Source organism: Lissotriton vulgaris, chromosome 8 (genome assembly GCF_964263255.1).
Source record: "Lissotriton vulgaris chromosome 8, aLisVul1.2, whole genome shotgun sequence".
Lineage (NCBI taxonomy): Eukaryota > Metazoa > Chordata > Amphibia > Caudata > Salamandridae > Lissotriton > Lissotriton vulgaris.
The window spans coordinates 1,328,609,937-1,328,631,676 of NC_141696.1; the positions used below are offsets into that span (position 1 = coordinate 1,328,609,937).

At 45.3% G+C, this 21,740-nt stretch overlaps 1 protein-coding gene across 3 annotated transcripts in view; it reads right to left on the reverse strand.

Moving 5' to 3' along the window:
* The window catches only part of DYNC2H1 (dynein cytoplasmic 2 heavy chain 1), a 1,560,829-nt gene that overhangs the window by 1,498,477 nt on the left and 40,612 nt on the right, over window positions 1-21,740 (reverse strand). For all 3 annotated transcript variants that reach the window (XM_086935265.1, XM_086935264.1, XM_086935263.1), the window contains exon 6: window positions 12,883-13,115. In XM_086935265.1, the coding sequence (XP_086791391.1) occupies window positions 12,883-13,115 (233 nt within the window). The remainder of the gene's footprint in view (window positions 1-12,882; window positions 13,116-21,740) is intronic.

Genomic DNA, 21,740 nt, shown 5'->3' on the forward strand with positions numbered 1-21,740 from the left:
CGGGAGTTGGCCTCCAGCGCCTATTGAACGCTTTTGGCACGTTTATGGACCATCTAGACCTGAGAATAAACGTCGCCAAGTCACACACCATGGTGGTGGGCATAGAGTGCCGCAGGAAGAGAACTAAAACATTCACCTGTAGGGGGGATTTGGTTAGTAGGGTACCCACATTTCCCTATTTAGGTATCTTGTTCGACCAGAAAGGGACATGGGGTCCACAGGTTAGAGCCAAGAGATTGGCGGTCACACGATCAGCCTCAGCAATATTGAGCTTTGCTGGTAGGCTAGGAGCAAGGCCTATGGAAGCCATCCTAAAAATTTATAATAGTAAATCTGTGGCCATTGCATTATATGGCTCAGCACTGTGGGGGTACGCAAATGTGGAGCCTATACAGAGAGCGGAGAATGGATTCATCAGAGCCCTGCTCTCTGTACCTCAGTCCACCCCAACGTACTCCGTACATAAAGAAGTTGGTCTTGAATTTCTTTCAGATAAATTAAGCCTGGCCCCTTTGATTCTCTGGCTAAAAATATGGATGAACGATGAACTTCCATTAAATCACAAGATCTTGACCGATGTCTTGGCCTTAGATAAATCCAACAAAATTCCTTGGCTGGCCTATTTAGCAAAAGTTTTCTCTGATCTAGGCCGCCCGGAGCTCTTTACCTCCCCGGAGTCCATCAGGATCCAAGACATTGATCTAGTTAGAAAGTCTTTTATGGGAAGGAAAGAAATGCACCGTGAAGAGCGTGAACTAGCAAAGCCGGCAGTGAGGGATCATTGCCTGCTGCTTACTTCACCTTCACTTGCACCTTACCTTAGTTATGTTACACATCCTTTCCATAGGTTTCTTTTAACTAAATTTAGATTTAACTTGCTGCACTACTATTTAGGTTCTTTTACCAGTTGGCAGAAACCAGATTTAGCTCCGCCCTGTAGCTGTGACCAGTTTTCACCACAGGACACAATGCATTTTGTTATGTTTTGTAGTCTGTATTTAGAGCCTAGGAAAAAATTCCTGTTACCAATTCTTAAGGAGGCCGGCTTCACACAGGTGAGACCGGCTTTGCTCTACTTACAACTACTACCTAACCCTCATATTACCTATCGCGTTGCTAAATTCCTGACAGCTGCCTCCAGGGCGAAAGCCCCTAGCCAAGTATAATTTTTAATGTTAATTACTTTTTTCTCTTAAATTGTCTTCTTAATAATTTTTAAAACAGTATCTGACTTTTGTATCATGTGCATTTTTTGGTAAATCTTGTATGTAATGTATTTTATTGTTCGCTTCTTTGTATGGCTTTTAAAGAGCCGAATAAAGATATTTTGACTGACTGACTGACACCACCACCAGTACCACCACTACCAGTACTACCACCAGCAGTACTACCACCAACAGTACTACCACTACCAGTACCACCAACACCCCCAGTACTACCAGTACTACAGCCACCAGTACTACAACTACCACCACCATCAGTACTAACAGTACCACGACCACCAGTACTACCACTACTACCAATACCAGTACCACTACCACCACCAGTACTACCACCACTAGTACCACCACCACCAGTACTACCACTACCAGTACTACGGGCAGCAGTACCACCACCACTAGCACTACCACTACCGGTATCACCACCAGTACTACCACTACCACCACCACCAGTACCACCACCACCAGTACTACCACTACCAGTACCACCACCTCCAGTACTACCACTACTACCACTACCAGTACCACCACCACCACCAGTACTACCAGTAACACCACCACCAGTACTACCAGTACCACCACCACCACCACCAGTACTTCCAGTACTACCACCATCAGTATTACCATTACTACCACTACTACAGGCACCAGTACTACCACTACTACAGCCACCAGTACTACCACTACCACCACCACCAGTACTACCACTACCACGACCACCAGTACTACCACTACCAGTACTACCAATACCAGTACCACTACCACCACCAGTACTACCATCACCAGTACCACCACCACCAGTACTACCACTACCAGTACTACGGGCAGCAGTACCACCACCACTAGCACTACCACTACCGGTACCACCACCAGTACTACCACCACCAGTACCACCACTACCAGTACTACCTCCAGCAGTACTACCACCAACAGTACTACCACTACCAGTACCACCACCTCCAGTACTACCACTACTACCACTACCAGTACCACCACCACCACCAGTAACACCACCACCAGTACTATCAGTACCACCACCACCACCAGTACTTCCAGTACTACCACCATCAGTACTACCATTACTACCACTACTACAGCCACCAGTACTACCACTACTACAGCCACCAGTACTACCACCACTACCACCACCACCAGTACTACCACTACCACGACCACCAGTACTACCAGTACTACCAATACCAGTACCACTACCACCACCAGTACTACCATCACCAGTACCACCACCACCAGTACTACCACTACCAGTACTACGGGCAGCAGTACCACCACCACTAGCACTACCACTACCGGTACCACCACCAGTACTACCACTACCAGTACCACCACCACCAGTACCACCACTACCAGTACTACCACCAGCAGTACTACCACCAACAGTACTACCACTACCAGTACCACCACCTCCAGTACTACCACTACTACAGCCACCAGTACTACCACCACCACCAGTACTACCAGTACCGCCACCACCAGTACTACCACTACCACGACCACCAGTACTACCAATACCAGTACCACTACCACCACCAGTACTACCATCACCAGTACCACCACCACCAGTACTACCACTACCAGTACTACGGGCAGCAGTACCACCACCACTAGCACTACCACTACCGGTATAACCACCAGTAGTTAGTGAGTAGTGAGTGCAGAGTAGTGAGTAGTGAGTAGAGTAGTGAGTGCAGAGTAGTGAGTAGAGTAGTGAGTAGAGTAGTGAGTAGAGTAGTGAGTAGAGTAGTGAGTAGTGAGTAGAGTAGTGAGTAGAGTAGTGAGTGCAGAGTAGTGAGTAGAGTAGTGAGTAGTGAGTGCAGAGTAGTGAGTTCAGAGTAGTGAGTAGAGTAGTGAGTAGTGAGTAGAGTAGTGAGTGCAGAGTAGTGAGTAGTGAGGAGTGAGTGCAGAGTAGTGAGTAGAGTAGTGAGTGCAGACTAGTGAGTAGAGTAGTGAGCAGTGAGTAGAGTAGTGAGTAGTGAGTAGAGTAGTGAGTAGAGTAGTAAGTAGAGTAGTGAGTAGTGAGTAGAGTAGTGAGTGCAGAGTAGTGAGTAGTGAGTAGTGAGTGCAGAGTAGTGAGTAGAGTAGTGAGTAGAGTAGTGAGTAGTGAGTAGAGTAGTGAGTAGTGAGTAGAGTAGTGAGTGCAGAGTAGTGAGTAGAGTAGTGAGTAGTGAGTAGAGTAGTGAGTAGAGTAGTGAGTAGAGTAGTGAGTAGAGTAGTGAGTAGTGAGTAGAGTAGTGAGTGCAGAGTAGTGAGTAGAGTAGTGAGTAGTGAGGTGAGGTGAGTAGAGTAGTGAGTAGTGAGTAGAGTAGTGAGTAGAGTAGTGAGTAGAGTAGTGAGGGCAGAGTAGTGAGTAGAGTAGTGAGTAGAGTAGTGAGTGCAGATTAGTGAGTAGTGAGTGCAGAGTAGTGAGTAGGGAGTAGTGAGTAGTGAGTAGAGTAGTGAGTATTGTGTGCAGAGTAGTGAGTAGTGAGTAGAGTAGTGAGTAGTGAGTAGAGTAGTGAGTAGAGTAGTGCAGAGTAGTGAGTAGAGTAGAGCAGAGTAGTGAGTAGAGTAGTGAGTAGAGTAGTGAGTAGAGTAGTGTGCAGAGTAGTGAGTAGTGAGTAGAGTAGTGAGTAGAGTAGTGAGTAGAGTAGTGAGTAGAGAGTAGAGTAGTGAGTAGTGAGGGCAGAGTAGTGAGGGCAGAGTAGTGAGGGCAGAGTAGTGAGTAGAGTAGTGAGTAGAGTAGTGAGTAGAGTAGTGAGTAGTGAGTAGAGTAGTGAGTAGAGTAGTGAGTAGAGTAGTGAGTGCAGATTAGTGAGTAGTGAGTGCAGAGTAGTGAGTAGTGAGTAGGGAGTAGTGAGTAGAGTAGTGAGTATTGAGTGTAGAGTAGTGAGTAGTGAGTGCAGAGTAGTGAGTAGAGTAGTGAGTAGAGTAGTGAGTACAGAGTAGTGAGTAGAGTAGTGAGTAGAGTAGTGAGTGCAGAGTAGTGAGTGCAGAGTAGTGAGTGCAGAGTAGTGAGTGCAGAGTAGTGAGTGCAGAGTAGTGAGTAAAGCAGTGAGTAGAGTAGTGAGTAGAGTAGTGAGTAGGACATCACAGGCAGCAGCTGTGCAAGCTTCTTACACTCACAAGGAGACCACAGGCAGCTGAGGTGCAATCTTCTCCCACTCACAAGAACGACATCACAGGCAGCAGCAGTGCAAGCTTCTTACACTCACAAGGAGACCACAGGCAGCAGAGGTGCAAGCTTCTCACACTCAGAAGGACATCACAGGCAGTAACGGTGCAATATTCTCACACTCACAAGGAGATCACTGGCAGTACACACCACATGAACACACTCCATAACATATAGCAACAATACATTGGCATTTACAATGCCATTAGCTCAAACTCATATAAATCCGAGCCCAATTGCATTTCTAATGCTTGTTTTGTTATGTTGTTCTACACTTGAGCCGCCTGTGGAAAGCGCCGGGACACTCTTTTAGAGTAGCCGAGCGCTATACAAACGCAATTTAACATAACATAACATAACATAACATGTGCTGAATTTGCCACACAATCCATCATCTAATGCATAATCTGTAGATTTTACCCCAAAAAAATATTTTTATTTCTAACACAAATGGTTCAAATGTTACTGGAAGCACAGCAACAGGTGTTACAGTGCAGTTGAAGACCCTTTGCAAAGCTTCACTCATCACCTTCTTTTTTTAAATATATTTGGGGGTTAAACTGATACTAATGAGGTTCAGCCAATGCACAGGCAGGGTTAACAAGTGTAAAAATAATAATATCATGAAGTATTACAATCATAAAATGTCCTGCAGTACGCCACATAATTTGCATTTTCTTGCTGCACAATTTACTAAACTCTGCCCCATAATTTGGCCCTTCCTATCGCATAATTCCAGTGGCCATGAGAATGCGTAATTCTTTTTGTTAAAGGAACATGGGTTTCAAGCTCGTTTAGATCCAGATTTTCTATTCAATTGATTTTATCAATGACTTTTATAAATAATGTATCCTGCAAAAGACAAGGTTTCTATGCTAAGATGTACTGAGCAAAGATGCATCAACAGATACTTAGGAAAAGAAGGGGCAGAAGTCAACTGCGACATTTAGGGTCTGTTGCTGTTAAGCACAGTGAGTGAGAAGTCTTTAAGCAGCATATGGTTGAGTGAGTCCTCAATTTAGAGCTGAATCTTATTTCCATTTATAGGAACACCGTTTTCTTAGGATTTAGTTGCTTCTAACTACTGACATAAGGAATGAATGCTGGTCAGGAAGAGTCATCAGCACCGTACATCACTGGACAACACTACACAGTTTGCCTAATGGTGAAGGTTAATGCATTTGTGATCAATAGACAGAAGCTCATGGGGGCAATACTGAAACCAGAGCATGAGTGCATTTGACTTTATCATTGATTTAATATGAGCAAGGTGGGTAGCCAAAAGAGAATTATTTGTTGATCGCAATGCTTAAGAGATTGGAGAGAAGGTCTTGGTGGATAGTATATAAGGCTGTTTGGTTAAATCAAGTAGGATCTTAAGGGAAGGGTCACCCTCATCACCTTTGAAGCATAAACAAGGTGTGAGCTTCTGTGTTGCAGACGGAGTGGAACTAATATTGATATGCATGCAGATGAATGTGACAGGTGATAAGTTCGTGGAAGCTTTATTTACACTGCATTTTTCAGGGCCTTTCCAAGGAAGGCGAGATGAATGATGGGGATGTTGTCGAAAGAAATCGTCCCAGTCAAGATAAGGAATGTTTAGCCACTGGAGAAATTCTTTTTTTTATGGTGGATATGAATTGCCACATCCAAGTAGTGTCTAATAATAATCAGTTTGGGGATGGAGCAATTATTGAAGGGGTAACATGTGGTGGGATGTGGCTGTAAGGATTTTATGGAACTATATATATTTTCAAGCTTTTTTAGGGGTTTGGTTTTTGTGAGGGCTTCTGTGTGCTCAAGTGTGTTGGGTTTTATCTTATAGGCACAAGTAAATACACGTGTCAACAAGTGTATGTAGAGAGTAGTAAGGTTGCTTAATAGTGTCTACCTTTGCTGACCGGTTAGGAATATTGAAATCAGGGACTGCTCTAGGGTGCTAATAAGAAATCGTTGAAGGATCTTCAGGTAAATATCCAGAGCCTGAACTGATCTCTGAATGGGGAACTGTAAAGTGTAAAAAGGTATTCCAAAGTATTCAGGCTAATTGTATTCATAATAATGTCCCTTAACAGACTTTTAAGAAACTAAGGGCCTTTGTTTAGATCTTGGTGGACGGGTTACTCCGTCACAACAGTGACGGATGTCCCATTGGCCTAAATATCAATTCCATTATATCCTATGAAATTTATATTTCGGTGGAAGGGATGTCCGCCACTATTGTGAAGGAGTAATGGTCCACCAAGATATAAATCAGGCCCTAAGTCTATGTAATGAAATTCTTTGGAGTTTGTAAGCAGTACTAAAAGCCCTCCAAGTTGCTTTCCTTTGAGTAGAGAATATACCTGAAATAAACCAGAAAACATTTAGAGGCCTATTCGCAAACTGCGTTTTGTAGTATGTTTGATAGTACTACAAAAGTTCTACCAACATACCATAAATGCTATTCACTAACCTACATGTCTTCATCTCTGCCTCAACCATCGTTTATGTGTGAAGATCTCTGCAGACATATGTATACGTTTTATTAGCAAATGGGGGAGAGACTTTGAGGAGAAGCTGGAAAATTGGCAATATTTAGAAATGAATGCAAAGGTTTTAGGGAAGAATAAGGAGAGGTTAAGGAACGGCTAAGGAAGGATTTGGGGAGGAACATTAAAAGATGCACAATAGAGAAAGCCCATTGCAATCCACGAGCTGCACTGTTTCAATTACTACAGCTAAAAAAAACACAAATCAATTGTAAATGTACGTCAGCTCAGAACTGGAGTAAGTCCAGCACCACACATGGCCAACCAATGGTACTGCAAAACACTTCCTGAGAAAATAAAGCAAGCAGGGGCCTGAAATAAAAGCTCATACGAACTGATATTAAATTAAACTAGCTTATTTTAACTTTTAAAAAATGTGAATACATTTAATTTAATATTAACTAAATTGCACATTAATACAACTTAAATATTAGTTTGTTATATAAGCTTTTTTAATATAAACATTATTGTAACTTTAAAAAAACTATGCAAAAGAGTCTTTTTTACTAAATAATAAATACATATTTTTATTTCACTTTAGGTGGGAATTTCTTTTAATAAAAATCTTAAGAAAAATACATTTAATTAAATAATTAAATGTTTTATCACAAAATATGTTAACAATGTGTTAGCATTTTGGTTAGATTGTTCTATATTTAAAAAAATATTTGAAATTAATTTACATTAATATTCAACATTAAATATTTCAACCAATTTATTTTAAGTTTAACAAACTTTTAAACGTTTCCATGTACTTTACAGTAGGGAGATCTCTGCCCCAGTGTCGTGAAACTCCTCCTACATGTGAAAAGGTAAAAGGAGCAAGTTTATTAATGAAAATTAGGCTCCACGCCCTGAATTCAAGGGCATACACTTTTAAGTAACTTTACATTCATAAATAATGAAAAGTGAAAAATAGTAAAGTTACTGAAAAGTGTAAGTGTAAACTTGCAAGTGCAAATTTACTCACATGTCAAGTCTACCTTTGTGAATAGCTCCCTCAGTATGTTATGCTGGAACTACCAAACCAACAGTCCTGAGAAAACATCAACTAGAAACTTATGCTAGTGCACCTCAGAATAAACTATCATTATATCACTGTATGTATACAGAGGTTTTGCCCACAAAACTTTCACTAGAAGGCTGCAGCATGGGAGAGCTGGCAATCATCAAGGTTCTAATAGTCACTGGCAGCTTGATGACAAATGTCATTTACTAACTTCTTCTTACACAGATACAACAAGCGTCTGTCTTGTTATCAAAATGTTTGTCCATTTTTAATACTGGTCTCTTCTTGGACACTAGTACATGATTTTTTTCAGTGACCGAGTAATTCTTTGACAGAAAAACCAACAATTTGCCAGATGATGTTTGTGCAAACACAACATGCAGGGTCTGGATGTCAGCAGCCAGGGAGGTAGAGTAGTACCAGAGATCAACAAGCATTTGCAATGCAATAGGGTTCGCATAAGTAAAGTTTGAGGGATTATTATTGTAAATGACAACGTTTTTTTTTTTTTAATTTTAATTTGTGGAAAATTCTAACTTTGGCATTTACAATGCTAATAGTGTTAATTAGTGGAAATGTGACACCTTCTGTTTGGACTTGAGCACACATTGCTTCCTATTAAAGATGGCAGTAAATGCACTGTTTTTTATTTAGCTATCTTTGAACAGTACACCGAAAGCTGCAAAAACTTGCACTCATGGTTGAGCGCTACGTTCGCGCTTTTCCTGCCTTTTCATATTTTTGAAGTGGTTTCTGTTCAATGAAACCATATCCGGTTTGCGAGTATACAGGGCAGCTTCCTTTCCCTAGTATTTCGAATACCTTAATTTATGTTGAAGTACAGTACTTGAACGTATTGTGATATTGTTTTGTACTTTTTATCTTTAGGCTGACCACTGTGAATGTCGTTAACCTTCGATAGATAACAGGTCATTGTAATACAGCATGTACATTGTATGACTTTGATGTACACTTGTGTGCATTGTCGTCCGGTGGTGTGGGTGATTTGCGTTAACTGGCTGGGCGTTGCGTGGGTGAGTGGTGTTGCATGGGTGTGAGTTGCACTGCGTGGGTGTGAGTTGCGAGGCATATGTTAGAGTGGCGCTGCGTGGGTGACTGTGGGGACTTACTGGTGTGATAAGGGCACGTACGTGTGTATGTGAGTTGTGCACGAGAGTCACGTTAGGGAGAGCAGAGCGTGATGGAGTTGTCGTCTGTATTGAGAGATGAAAAAAATGAGAGACCGAGTTAAGGGGGGACAGAAATAATTTTAAAAATATCATTGAATCGAAGGAAAATAACATTTAAGTTGAATAATGGTCAAGGAAAGACGACCTTTTGAAAAATTACGTAAAAAACTAATAAGAAATGGTAATAAGGAAGGAAATTTTCACGCCGTGTGAATGTGAAGGGGGGGATGTGTTTTAAGGTGTGGTAAGTGTCTTTGCGCGCAGTACATCAAATGTACCAAAATAATGAAACTTTCCTCTTAGATTTTGATGCAAGTACGTAAACAGCAAAGACCAAGTCGGGAAACAACATTTACAACATCTGATGTGACTGTGGAAGTTCTGTCGTTTCTTTTCCTTGAGTTCCTATTTACAACTCACAGGGGATGTCCGGCAAGAGATAAGAATCTTTATAGCTCAACTTAAAGCACGCCAGTATCCTGGAGTGGTTTTGTGACCGACGGCCCCATCCCTCCCTTAAAAACATGATGTCCCACCCACACATGTGCAGCTGATGTTTGCATCTCACAGGTGATGCCCGCCAACAGATAAGAATCTTAATGGCTGAACTGTAAACACTCCAGCCTCCTGCGGTGGTTTTGTCTACACACTCCCCCAGGCCTCCCTTTGAAAAACAAAACATGATGGACCACACAATTGTAGATTTATTTTGTGTTTGTTTGTTACAAATGTTCAGTGGTTAAGAGGACATAGTGAGTAGGTCTAAATTTTTTTTTTTTTAGATAATATTAAGAACACACTGTGAAGGTTTTGTGCATCAGAGTAGGGATGTGGCTGTGGCTGTGGGTAGTGTGTGAAACGAGACAAAGTGTGACGCCAGAGAATGCTGGGGGGAGAACGTCTGCGAGTCAGACAGATGGCCGTGAAGTGTGACATGATACGACTGCAGCAGGGCCTGTAAAATAGAGGTTGCTTGCCAACTCTGCTATTATATTTTTAAATCCCACAAGTGGGTGGTGTAAAGCTGTACTGCATTGACATTTATGCCATTTCTTCACGTCGTGTGCTCTACTACTGTGGGCTCACTAAAGCACAACTATGCAAATTAATTTGTCAAAAGGAGGAGAACACATGCAGAGAGGGAGGGGTGGGTGGCATGCTCTCACATCTTAAGAGCCAAAATTGCGAGCAATAATAAAAAGTGGCGTTGCGTGGGTGAGAGTGAAGCTGCAAGGGTGAGTAGCGCTTCATGGGTGAGTGTGGCGCTGGGTGGCTGAGTAGAGCTGCGTGGGTGAGATTGGCGTTGTGTGGCTAAGTGGACTTGCGTAGGTGAGTAGACTTGCGTGGGTGTGATTTGCGCTGCGTAGGTGAGAATTGGGCTGCATGGGTGAGAGTTGCACTGTATGAGTTGCATTGCGTGAGTGAGTGACGTTTTGTGAATGAGTGACATTGCGTGGCTGAGTGGCGTTGCGTGGGTGAGTGGCGTTGCGTGGGTGAGGGTGAGTGGCGTTGCGTGGGTGAGAGTGAAGCTGCATGGGTGAGTAGCGCTTCATGGGTGAGTGTGGCGCTGCGTGGGTGAGTAGAGCTGCGTTGGTGAGATTGGCTTTGCATGGATGAGTGGCGTTGCGTGGGTAACTGGGCTTGCGTGGGTGTGATTTGCGCTGCGTAGGTGAGAATTGGGCTGCGTGGGTGAGAGTTGCGCTGTATGAGTTGCGTTGCGTGAGTGAGTGGCGTTTTGTGAATGAGTGGCGTTGCGTGGGTGAGTGGCGTTTTGTGAATGAGTGGCGTTGCGTGGGTGAGTGGCGTTGCGTGGGTGAGTGGCGTTGCGTGTGTGAGTGGCGTTGCGTGGGTGAGTGGGGTTGCAAATTTGCATGTGTGTGTGATTGTTAAAGAGTACACGGATATGCTGGGGTGCAGCTGGAGGGAGTACACAGACATGCTTGTGGTTAAGAGTGGCACTGCGTGGCTGAGTGGCCTTGCGTGGGTGAGTGGCGTTGCATGGGTGAGTGGCGTTGCGTGGGTGAGTGGACTTGTTTGGGTGTGATTTGCGCTGCGTAGGTGAGAATGGTGCTGCGTGGGTGAGAGTTGCGCTGTATGAGTTGGGTTGTGTGAGTGAGTGGCGTTTTGTGAATGAGTGGCGTTGCGTGGCTGAGTGGGGTTGCGTGGGTGAGAGTGAAGCTGCATGGGTGAGTAGCGCTTCATGTGTGAGTGTGACGCTGCGTGGGTGAGTAGAGCTGCGTGGGTGAGATTGGCGTTGCAAGGCTGAGTGGCGTTTGTTCATATTAGCCGTTTTTGAACAAGCAATACTTTATTTAGGTGCTTGAAGCAAATGGAGGACAAAGAACTAACTGTGACTCTCGAGGTGCATTTCATTAGTGCGCATTGTGGTTAGAGTAGAGCCGGGAAGCAAGGCAGGGCCTGCGGCCCTGAATAAGTGACGGGCGTCCAGTAGCATGTGGTTACAGCAGAGCCAGGAAGTGAGGCAGGGCCTGCGGCCCTGAATAAGTGACGGGAGTCCAGTAGCATGTGGTTACAGCAGAGCCGGGAAGCGAGGCAATAAAAGGGTGCACGGATTAAGCGAGGCAGGGCCTGCGGCCCTGAATAAGTGAAGGGTGTCCAGTAGCATGTGGTTACAGCAGAGCCGGGAAGCGAGGCAGGGCCTTCGGCCCTGAATAAGTGACGGCGGGGGGCGGGGCAGCGGAAGCCTTTGATCGTAGCTTCAATTGTGGATGTGGCAGCGAAGCCTTTGATGTGCCAAAAGCTGCTGGCAGGGGGAAGGATCGTGCAAGCTCGTCCACGAGGAGCTGGTCACGTGATTCTATTTCTCGTGAACTGTTGGGAATACGGCTTGAAGAGAGCCAATCAGCTGCCTGAATAGAGCCTTTGGGGAAAGAAGCAGATCAGCGACATAAGGGCTCACCCCTGTTTTCTATTTCTGCGAAATAGAAAAGGGGCGAGCCCTAAAAACAGATTTCACAGTATGTCATGAAAGGAATACACTACTTAACCTCATACAATTTAAATGACGCACTGGAATAGCCTGCACTGGTATTCTTTCAGGCCCTATGAATGGAAATTGGGTGTTAAGTGTACACATATTTTAAGTGAGCGAAAGGGATGACTTTCAAATGCCTACGCTTTAGATCTGGCAGTACAATCTATAAGAAGTATTGGAAATTATAGGTGTACTCCTTTGTATTTTGCAAATGCCTAAAATATTTGGAAATCTAAGATCTTACAATTTCTTTCTTTGGTCAGTTAAGCATCAAATCTTGAGACACTTAGTGTTAAAGCAAGTCAGCTTCAAAGAAGAAGGCTGTACATAGTACACTCGGGTGTGCAGGGAGGATTTACCTGATGCCCGCTTACAGAAAACAAAATTTAAGGTAGGAGGGGGAAAACCTGTAAATGAAACAGTACGCTGAATGATCAGGTTTGCATTTGTACATTACATAATTTTGCAGGTTGATATCAGATAATCAATTTATAATATCAGGAACAGGGAGATTAAGTGATTTAGCCAGAAACCCATGATTAATTGATCCAGTAACAGTGCCACAGTGACAACTTACACCTCTGGATTCCAAGGCAATTTTACTACTAGAATAGATCTCCTTCAACTTCGGACCAGACTCAACAATCAACTATTAACTAAGGCCTCACTTATTTTTGGTAAAGTAGTGGTTACTGTTATTTACATTGTGAACAATGTAAACACAACATCTAATTAATCAGTTGTGAAATAACGTGTCAGTAGTACCTCTGTTAAACGTTTGCCAAGTCTATCCAGAGATTCAGGGAAAAATTTCTCATTTTTCCACAGATGCGGAGTATAACGATGCCACAGTTGTCCAGTTAGGTGGCCACAAGCTTCTACCCACTGCTCACAAATTGTAATTCCAGCCTTCAGACTCTCCCTGACCACATGAAAGGGATCATTCCAAAGATTCAAACTTCCAAGGTTTTTCTGAACACATCTCCCAAGTGAGCTCCCTGAAAGAAAAACAAACATTCAGTAACTTCAAAATCAATACAACAGAAACTCCTGGGTACATAACCACTAGCTTTGCATAATAATCACCCTCTGGTGGATTCTTAAAATATTTTTGAATACTTATTAGAGAGAATAACATACCAGTAGTAACAAAACAGAACAACTGAATAAAGCAAAGTCTATGAACTGTGCTAAAACACCCAACTACATTACTATAGTACAAATGAAGGGTGTGTTCTGTACCCTGAAGCAGATGTGATGACTGTGTCATACAAACTTAAAGCAGGCTATAAACACATGGATTACCCGCCATGGTTCAGTGCAGCACAAATTACACATTACAGTATTGAGATGGAAGCAGGACTAGGGAATAGGCAAAGATACTGGAGCATCCAACGACTGTCTCTAGGAATGGGAAATGTAAACTGATTCAATATAAAATGATCCACAGGGTATATCTAACACTAGAGGTAAGGGATATAGGCACCAGATGTGGCAACCCTGATGCCAACCTAATACACATGTAAAGCACTTCAATGAACTAAGGACACTCTGGAAGGAGGACAGGGATGTTTTGTCCGAAATTACCAGGAGAACAGGGTTGTAGTAATTAATAAGCATTTACAATGCAATGGTTTTGCCTTTGGAAAAGTTTGAGCTATTGGCATTGTAAATGACAAAATTATTATTTATGTGTTGGTTTTGAAAATAGATAAATAAATGGCATTGTCATTTACATTGCCATTAGCTTAATCTCTCGCAAATGTGAGACCTATTGTACCCTACGGACGAGCTCAGCAGACAGCAATTACTACCACACACACACACCCAGAGCCAGCCACACACACACCCAGAGCCACACACACACACCCAGAGCCACACACACACACACACCCCCAGAGCCCCACACACACACACACAGAGCCACACACACACACACCCAGAGCCACACACACACACACACACACCCAGAGCCACACACACACACATACAGAGCCACACACACACACACCCAGAGCCACACACACACACACACAGAGCCACAGGGATTCCTCGTCGGACTGCTCCTGCAGACGTGTTACTACTGGTAAACCAAACAGTGTCGCAATTCATACAGAGGACATATGCCCTATTAGCACTGATCAATTGAGGTAAGTGGCCAAAAAACCTATAGCCAACAGAAATAGGGTAAGAAAAATCTGGGGAAAAACAACAAATCCCATATGCTATTCATGGTAAACCAAATATTGTCACAATTCACACAGGGCAGATGCACTATTAGCACTAATCAGTAGTGGTAAAGTGGCCAAAAACCTATAACCAACAGAAAAAACGGGGTCAGACATATGGAGCGAACTAGAACAGGTAGACTATGTGTCCTCATACCGGAGATAGAGCAGTGACATTCCCTAGACACAGCACCTGTTTACACTATGGCACCAACGTCACATGAGCAGCTCCGCAAAGCTATTCCCGCCATTGTTTCTCACCCCATTGGTGTGCCGCAGACTTTGCTGGTGTAGTGCATGGCTATTGCAGTGTGCCCCCACCTCAGACAATACCCACCTTCCCCCACAACCATGGCCAACACCCGCATGACTGCCACACCCCCGGTATTCCGAACACCATACCACTGGAAAATCACATTGCAATAATCAACCCCTACTGTACGGGCCACAGCCTCTGTGCAACACTCTTCTGCATCCCTGTGCCCCCGTGGGCAGGAAAACACCAGGCACATTTTCCTGGTGCTCCCAATTCATTAGTTGCCCATCACTTACCCACGACACCTCCTCAGCTCTACTGACCAAGAGACCCCCAGATTTCTTGGGCATCCAGGATCTCCCCCTCCCCTCCCCAATGAACCACAGTCCAGCTGCTGGGTGAATTTTTCAACTTGCATGAAGACTGCTGACTTAGACTCTTCTCCTGAGGTTCTCTCATTGCCTTGCAACTGCCTAGAGGTAACGTGCCTGCTGCGCTCTGGTCTTTCCCCTCAGTCCCTGACTGCACCACCTGCTCCTGACCACTTGCAGGTCATTACCATGCCTGGTCCATGCACACATTTCCAAGAATTAATCACAATGAATAGCAAAGCATTTACCTTAAAGTGCAGACAATTCGTCCGAAAAATTTAAGTCCCCAGTATTCAAACTGGAACCACTTTGCAAAGAAATTACTTGCACTTTAATTTTAAATATATGGAATTTCTGCACAGCAGCCCAGCAGAGCGCATGAGGAGACTCCTGAACCAAAATCAAGTCGGAGGGCCTTGCACCTTTTAATCCGCCCCCTGCCCCACACCTCCATTAAATCTATATTGTTTAGTTTGCATTAAAAACCACAGAGTCCCTGGTCGACAGCAGAATAAAAACAGTTTGCCATACAAAACAATGTGGTGGCCGTCACCCTGCTTCTTCACTGAAGTACAGTCGAAAAGAGGTGATGGAAATAGAAACTGGAGAAGCAAATTTGCAGGGCAAATAAGGATCCTCGCGTCCACAGTGATCACAAAACAACTGTTAGATAATGCATGCAATAGCGTGCAGACTAAACAAACCCCCAAATAAGTTGGGGTTGACCGTAGGCCAAGGTAAAATTTACCTTGGATGAACCCATTTCTTCTGTACTTGTGCTAAAAATATATCCAATGGTAATCGTCATAACCACGAAGTTAAGCAGCACACACACAGAGGGAGCTTTGGTACAGTAAAACAAATAAAATGTGCCTTTTCTGCAAAGAGACAACCCATCATTGTCAGTGATGGCAAGAGGCACATCCACACACAAAGTAGTTCCCTTCAGTGCCAAGGAAAACGAGCACTAGCAATGTCGAAAGGCTGGCAGCCAAATTCAGACATTTTACCTTTTCCTATGCTTGTTTTCTCTTCCTTCCAGAAACGAATATTATGCTAAACTTTACCAAATGAATTATGCGCAAAATATTGTCAGGCTGTGTTTCTCGGGAGATTCCCACGAGTGTTATTTTTCCACTTCACAGATTTCTTCATTGTTAGTTTATAGAATGGAGTCGTTCTTTGAACCCTGTGCTCTTCTGGCATGTGCACCCTCCCTGCCTATGACTTTCTGTCATGTACCCCCACTTCCGGGATCCTCACCCTGCCTCAGTAAGCCGTCAAGTGAGCGCATAGCACATTTGACATTCTATCGTACATGCCACTTGAGACCCACTGCCTGGCGGATGTGTCAACCCGCCGCAACATCTCACATCATGCAAAGGTGACATCTCGTTTTGGATGTGAACAGTGCGCGCATGTGAAGTGGTGGGAGTGAGGAGGAAGACGCTTGTAACTGAGCAGAGGTGGAAAGAGGGGTGGATATCATAACAGAAAGAAACTGGCTACAAATAGCTCACCTTCCTGCTTTTCTGAGAAAAAAATACCTGTGCACACTCTTTAAATAGAAAAAAACTATGTATTATCACTGTACCGTGCAAAATGTAAAGCGTCTTAATGATTTTTCCACCCGCACTTTCATTGATTCTGTCTGCTTGCAGCTGCAAAAGTGTTAACACAAGATTTTTATGGCAGTCTTTTTTGACGTAGGTATTCGCAAACTTGAAGTGACACTCTTTCGCCTTATTTGTGTATGCACGTCGGGCTTAGGCGATTTGCCCACAGTCATATGATGCTGAGCCGAGGAAGATTCGAACCTGGGTACCCAGCTCTAGCCGCTAGGGCACATCTCCTCCCAGACTGGAGAAATTAGCCGTCCTCAAACGTGTTTTAAACGCGTACAAAGCTCAGTCAGTCATAGAGCTGCTCTGTTCCTAAGAACACGGAAAACCATTTGTGATTTTTCTCCGGGAACTGTTAATTATTACCTGCAGACAAACCCCGGGCGCATCTATTTCTCAACAGGCCCAGCTTGCATAGGGGGCCAAGCAAAAGAGGTGCGCGGGCTGAAAGCGCACCAGCAAGAATACCTCCCTTGTCTCGCCAAACATGAAAGCAATTGGAATTCTACACACACACACACACACACCAAACCCCCCCACGCACAGCCAATCACACCAATCCTCGATAGACTAGTTAGCAGAGGAGGCCAAGAAAACAAGCACCTACAGGCAAACGGACAGCGGGAGGGGGGCGGGAACGGACAGCGGGAGGGGGGGCGGTATGGGCACACAGACAGCGGGAGGGGGGGCAGGAACGGGCACACGGACAGCGGGCAGGGGGGCGGGAACGGACAGCGGGACATCGCGCAACACACCCCTGAAAACAACACTTCAAAAACTGGCGAAAACAAAGCTTTAAGAAAAAAAAAAAACACCACCCACCGTCGCATGACGATCGCAAAGGGGCGGGATGAGTAAAAATCGTGGGAACGTCCACGAATCTGGTCCGGCCATGACGGACAGATCTCTGTTCCAATAGCTAGCCTCCATTTATGGAGCTAGCCAATGGAACAGAGGGGCGGGGCATGAGTACACATCTCTAGACATAAGATTTCGCCCTGCGCGAAAGTCTGCTGCGCGGCTTTCGGCGAGGCGAAACCTAAAAATGACTGTGTCCTTGTGTATCGTAACCGGTGCTCATGCAAAGTGCTCCAATACCTTCGGGAAGAGTTTGCGCTATATAAATCTGCAAAAAAAATAAACGGGCTGAGCAGTGGGGGATACCAGACTTTAAAATCAAAAAGCCTCCCAGATGAACCTGCAAAAATTAGATACACACCTGGTCTAAAATAGCAAATGCAGCAGAGAGATCCAGTTGGGTCAATGACTCCCGTTTTCCTCAATCTCCAGCCACTGCTGTCAATCATATCTGCATGCATTCAGGGCGAGCAGCCTGTCAGATAATAATACCATGTCATTTTATTTAACACTTCAGGCACAGTCCAGCCATGCCGTAAAAATAAAAATAAAAAAAAACGTGTTTATGACTTAAGTCAACATTGCTTATGTCACGGACCTCAGAAGCAGAGAACATAGAATGAAGACTCGAACATCAGCTGCCATTTTGGTGCAGAAGGGACATGAAGGCCCAGACTAAATCTACGCGAGCCGAGACCGGCGTGTGATTCACGCCCGCAGCGCCCGTGGAATGGGGACTGCCGGTCCGGTGTCTGAGCCTTCTGAGGAGGGACGCTTACCCCCTCTCCCTCGCTCAGAGAGCCTGTGGGGGCAGAAGAACTGGCTCAGATCCATCTGAGATGACCTGGCTGACAAAATACGCTAAGAGGATCGGAGCATAGGCATCAGAGATGCCGGCCTGGGGCGATAGAGCAACGAAAATTACCATCATGCGTGAGAGAGAACGAGTACCGCCGCTCGCACACCACATTTCAGCAGGGAGTAGTCATCCTCTCATCCGGCTCGACCAGTGTGTGCTGCTTCGCCAGATGGAAAGAATCCGGCAGCCGCCCCCGGGGCTATGGTGTAAACTCCCCGAGCAAGGTCCCAGAAGTGGAAAGAATTACTGTGAACGAGGCCAGTGGCGCCAAGAATGCCATGAGCCCTAGAGTGCATGAACGGAAAATGTCACCACATAACCGAGGGAGACAACAAGCATTTACAAGTGGTGCAGGAACGGGCACACGGAGAGCGGGAGGGGGGCAGGGGCGGGAACGGGCACACGGAAAGCGGAAGTGGGGGTCGGGAACGGGTGGCCACTACAGCATGAAAGCTTATGAGTGTGCAAAGGGACACCTTGTGGTCCCGCAGGAACAGTGACAGAGAAATGTTGCAAGATTGTAGACGTTTGAAGGTCGCGACGCAACTGGTTCAGGGACATTCGCAACAGCCCAATCACAACTAGGCACTGGCCCAAGCCCAAACATGACATTTGCTTAGACCTGAAACAGTGTTTTGTAAATAAACCGTCCCAGACAGAAGCCTACCAGAGCCAAATGATTACAGGGGACACGTAATACCTGCAGCTACAGGGCAGAGAAGGAGCAGTAAACAATAGCGTTGGTCTAAAAATGATCAAAACAGTCCAGAAGAAGCAGGTATCAAATCATTTGCAGGAGGCAGAACGCAACACACAAAAGGGAGGAACTCACCCTGTGCAAGCCAACTCTATCCCACTCCAACTAGGACAAAACGGTGTCCCCCCTGTGTGTACTATCAACGTCCAGTGAAGAAAGAGGCAAGTAATTACACCAAAGGGTGAACTAAAATGAAGGCAAGACACTGTGGGGAGACATCCCAGTCAGTCTCAGTCCAAGGGCCACATGATCGCAAGAAAAGTGCTTGGAAACAATTTAGTAAAACTGGAAGGTCACTTCAGACATGTTCAGCTGCTTAGAACAGCCCCTCCCCCCCATCTCTTTCAGTCACACTTTCTCTGCAAAAATGTTTGATGTGTGCCTTTGCCTGAAGAAACGCACTTGGAAAATGTTCCAAACTATCTAAAGAAAGCCTTAATTACCTCTTACGTGTCTTCCTCAGTCCCTTAAGGCTAGGAGTGCCCATCCCAGACAAGCAGGGCAGAGTTCCCGCACCGACTCCCACACACGTATTATTACACACTTCCACAAAGTCAATTAAAGGAAGATTAATTTGCCTGGCGTGCAAAATTCACAACATAATCATTCGCCACAACACGTGATGCTTGCAAGTCATTAAACTGTTGGTAACCAGCACACGCCCTTGCCAAAAATGAATGGAATGTACTCGCATTGCTACACTATAGTCTACAGGAGGAAGGGCGGGCTTGTTGTACTGAACGCTCGCCAACCCAAACGGTAATTTAGGATGGGCCCAATCTGCGTGTCCATAAAACGTCATTAAACCCTCGTTACTTAATTCGAGGGGGCGGACACACACCAAGCAATAACCTCAAGGGCCCTAACGTTGGGGTGGTTTAAGGAGCTATGGCTGTGCTTCCGAGCAGAATGAACCCCCCAATCCACCTCCCCCTCAGTGATTCCCTGACAGACCAGTCTACTCATCCGCTCAATACTACACAAAACGTCAAAAACTGCCACGCATCCAACGGCAATCCGTAATTTGAGAAATGTCTTTCCTGTACCTCATTTAAGACCCACAATTTTTCAACAACTTGTGAAGCCTGTGGCAGGGATGGCTTCGTCCTAGGTTCACGTCAGCACTGGTCGAGAGATACTGGGATAATTGCAGGGCCACTCAAGGGCGGTGGGAGAGTGCGGCTTCACTGAGCGACGGCAAACAAAGACTACAGGGGGGCAGGAAAGGCACGGACAGCGGGAGGGGGGCGGGAAAGGCACAGACAGCGGGGGGCGGGAACGGTACACGGTCAGCGAGAGGGGGAGCGGGAATGGGAACTCACCTGGACTTCTTCCGGCGGCTGCGGGCCTGGAATGAACAAAACAAACCTAAAAAAAAAAATAAACAACCCGCCCACCGCCGAGATGACGTGCACAGAGGGAAGAAATCGCGGGAACGCCCACGAATCTGGTCCGGCCATGACGGACAGATCTCTGTTCCAATGGCTAGCCTCCATTTATGGAGCTAGCCAATGGAACAGAGGGCGGATTCCCAAGCCACTCTACTGTAAACATAAGGTTTTCGCCTGCGCGAAAAAGCTGCGCAGTGCGCAGCTTTCGCTTAGGCAAAACCTAAAAAGGGGTATCCTGGGACCCAAGAGCAGACCCGAAGGTACTAAATTGGAATCCAAATCCACAGACTTGGGTGTATTGTTAATGCTGCTACAGATAGCTAGGGTTTGGAAACCTATAGACCCACCCTAATTAAAGTAGTGGTTAGCAAAAATGACGAAATGGATCACAATGGAAGGTGATTTTTCAATTTCTATGCAAAGTAAGTCCAGAGAACCACCAGATGCAAATATCTTTTATGTAATGCTGCTGGCGTTTCAGAATAAAATTGATGAAGTACCTCCGTAGATACCTTAAACCAACAATGAAAAGAGTCAGCTGTGCACTGCATTACATGTAATTTATATCACTCACAAACCTGAAGCCTAAAAATATCTATATGTCTAAAGTCATACCCACCTGGCAGACTAAGGGCCTGATTACGACTTTGGCAGTGCTGCACCGGGTTTGCACCAGCGGCACAGCCCTGCCAAAGCTGTGCATGGTCTGTCCGCCAGATTAGGAGTTTATCTCGTGTCTGGTGGGCTTTGCTTTTGCCATTCCCACAGTGGTGCCCTGAAAACAGGCACCGCAATGGAAACGCAAAAACAGTTCCATCACGGCATTGACTGTGAAGTCCATGCCATGCTGGAACTTGGGGTGAATGCAAACAGGGCGGGATTATGTTGTGCCCCACTGATTGCATCTTGATGGCGGTGGGGGCATGGGAGCCCTGTGGGGCCCCCTTTGTTTCCCCACTGCCAGCCTTTTCATGGTGCCATGAAAAGGCTGGCAGTGGGGAAAATTAAAATAGCTTGGGGGACCGTGGCGGTCCAGCCTTGCATACTGTATACCCTTGTCCGCTGCGCCAACGCCAGGGAACAGAAATTCCCTGGCGCAGCCTGCGCAGCGGTCCCAATGGCTGCATTGCAATACCGTGGTCGTAGAACCGCCACCGCGAGTCTGGCAGTCAAAGACCGCCATACTCCTAATTTGACCCTAAGTGTTATACAAGCACTGAAATATGATTCTAAAATGTTAATATAGTCATCTTTGATGGACTGTGAGGTAGATGAAAAGGA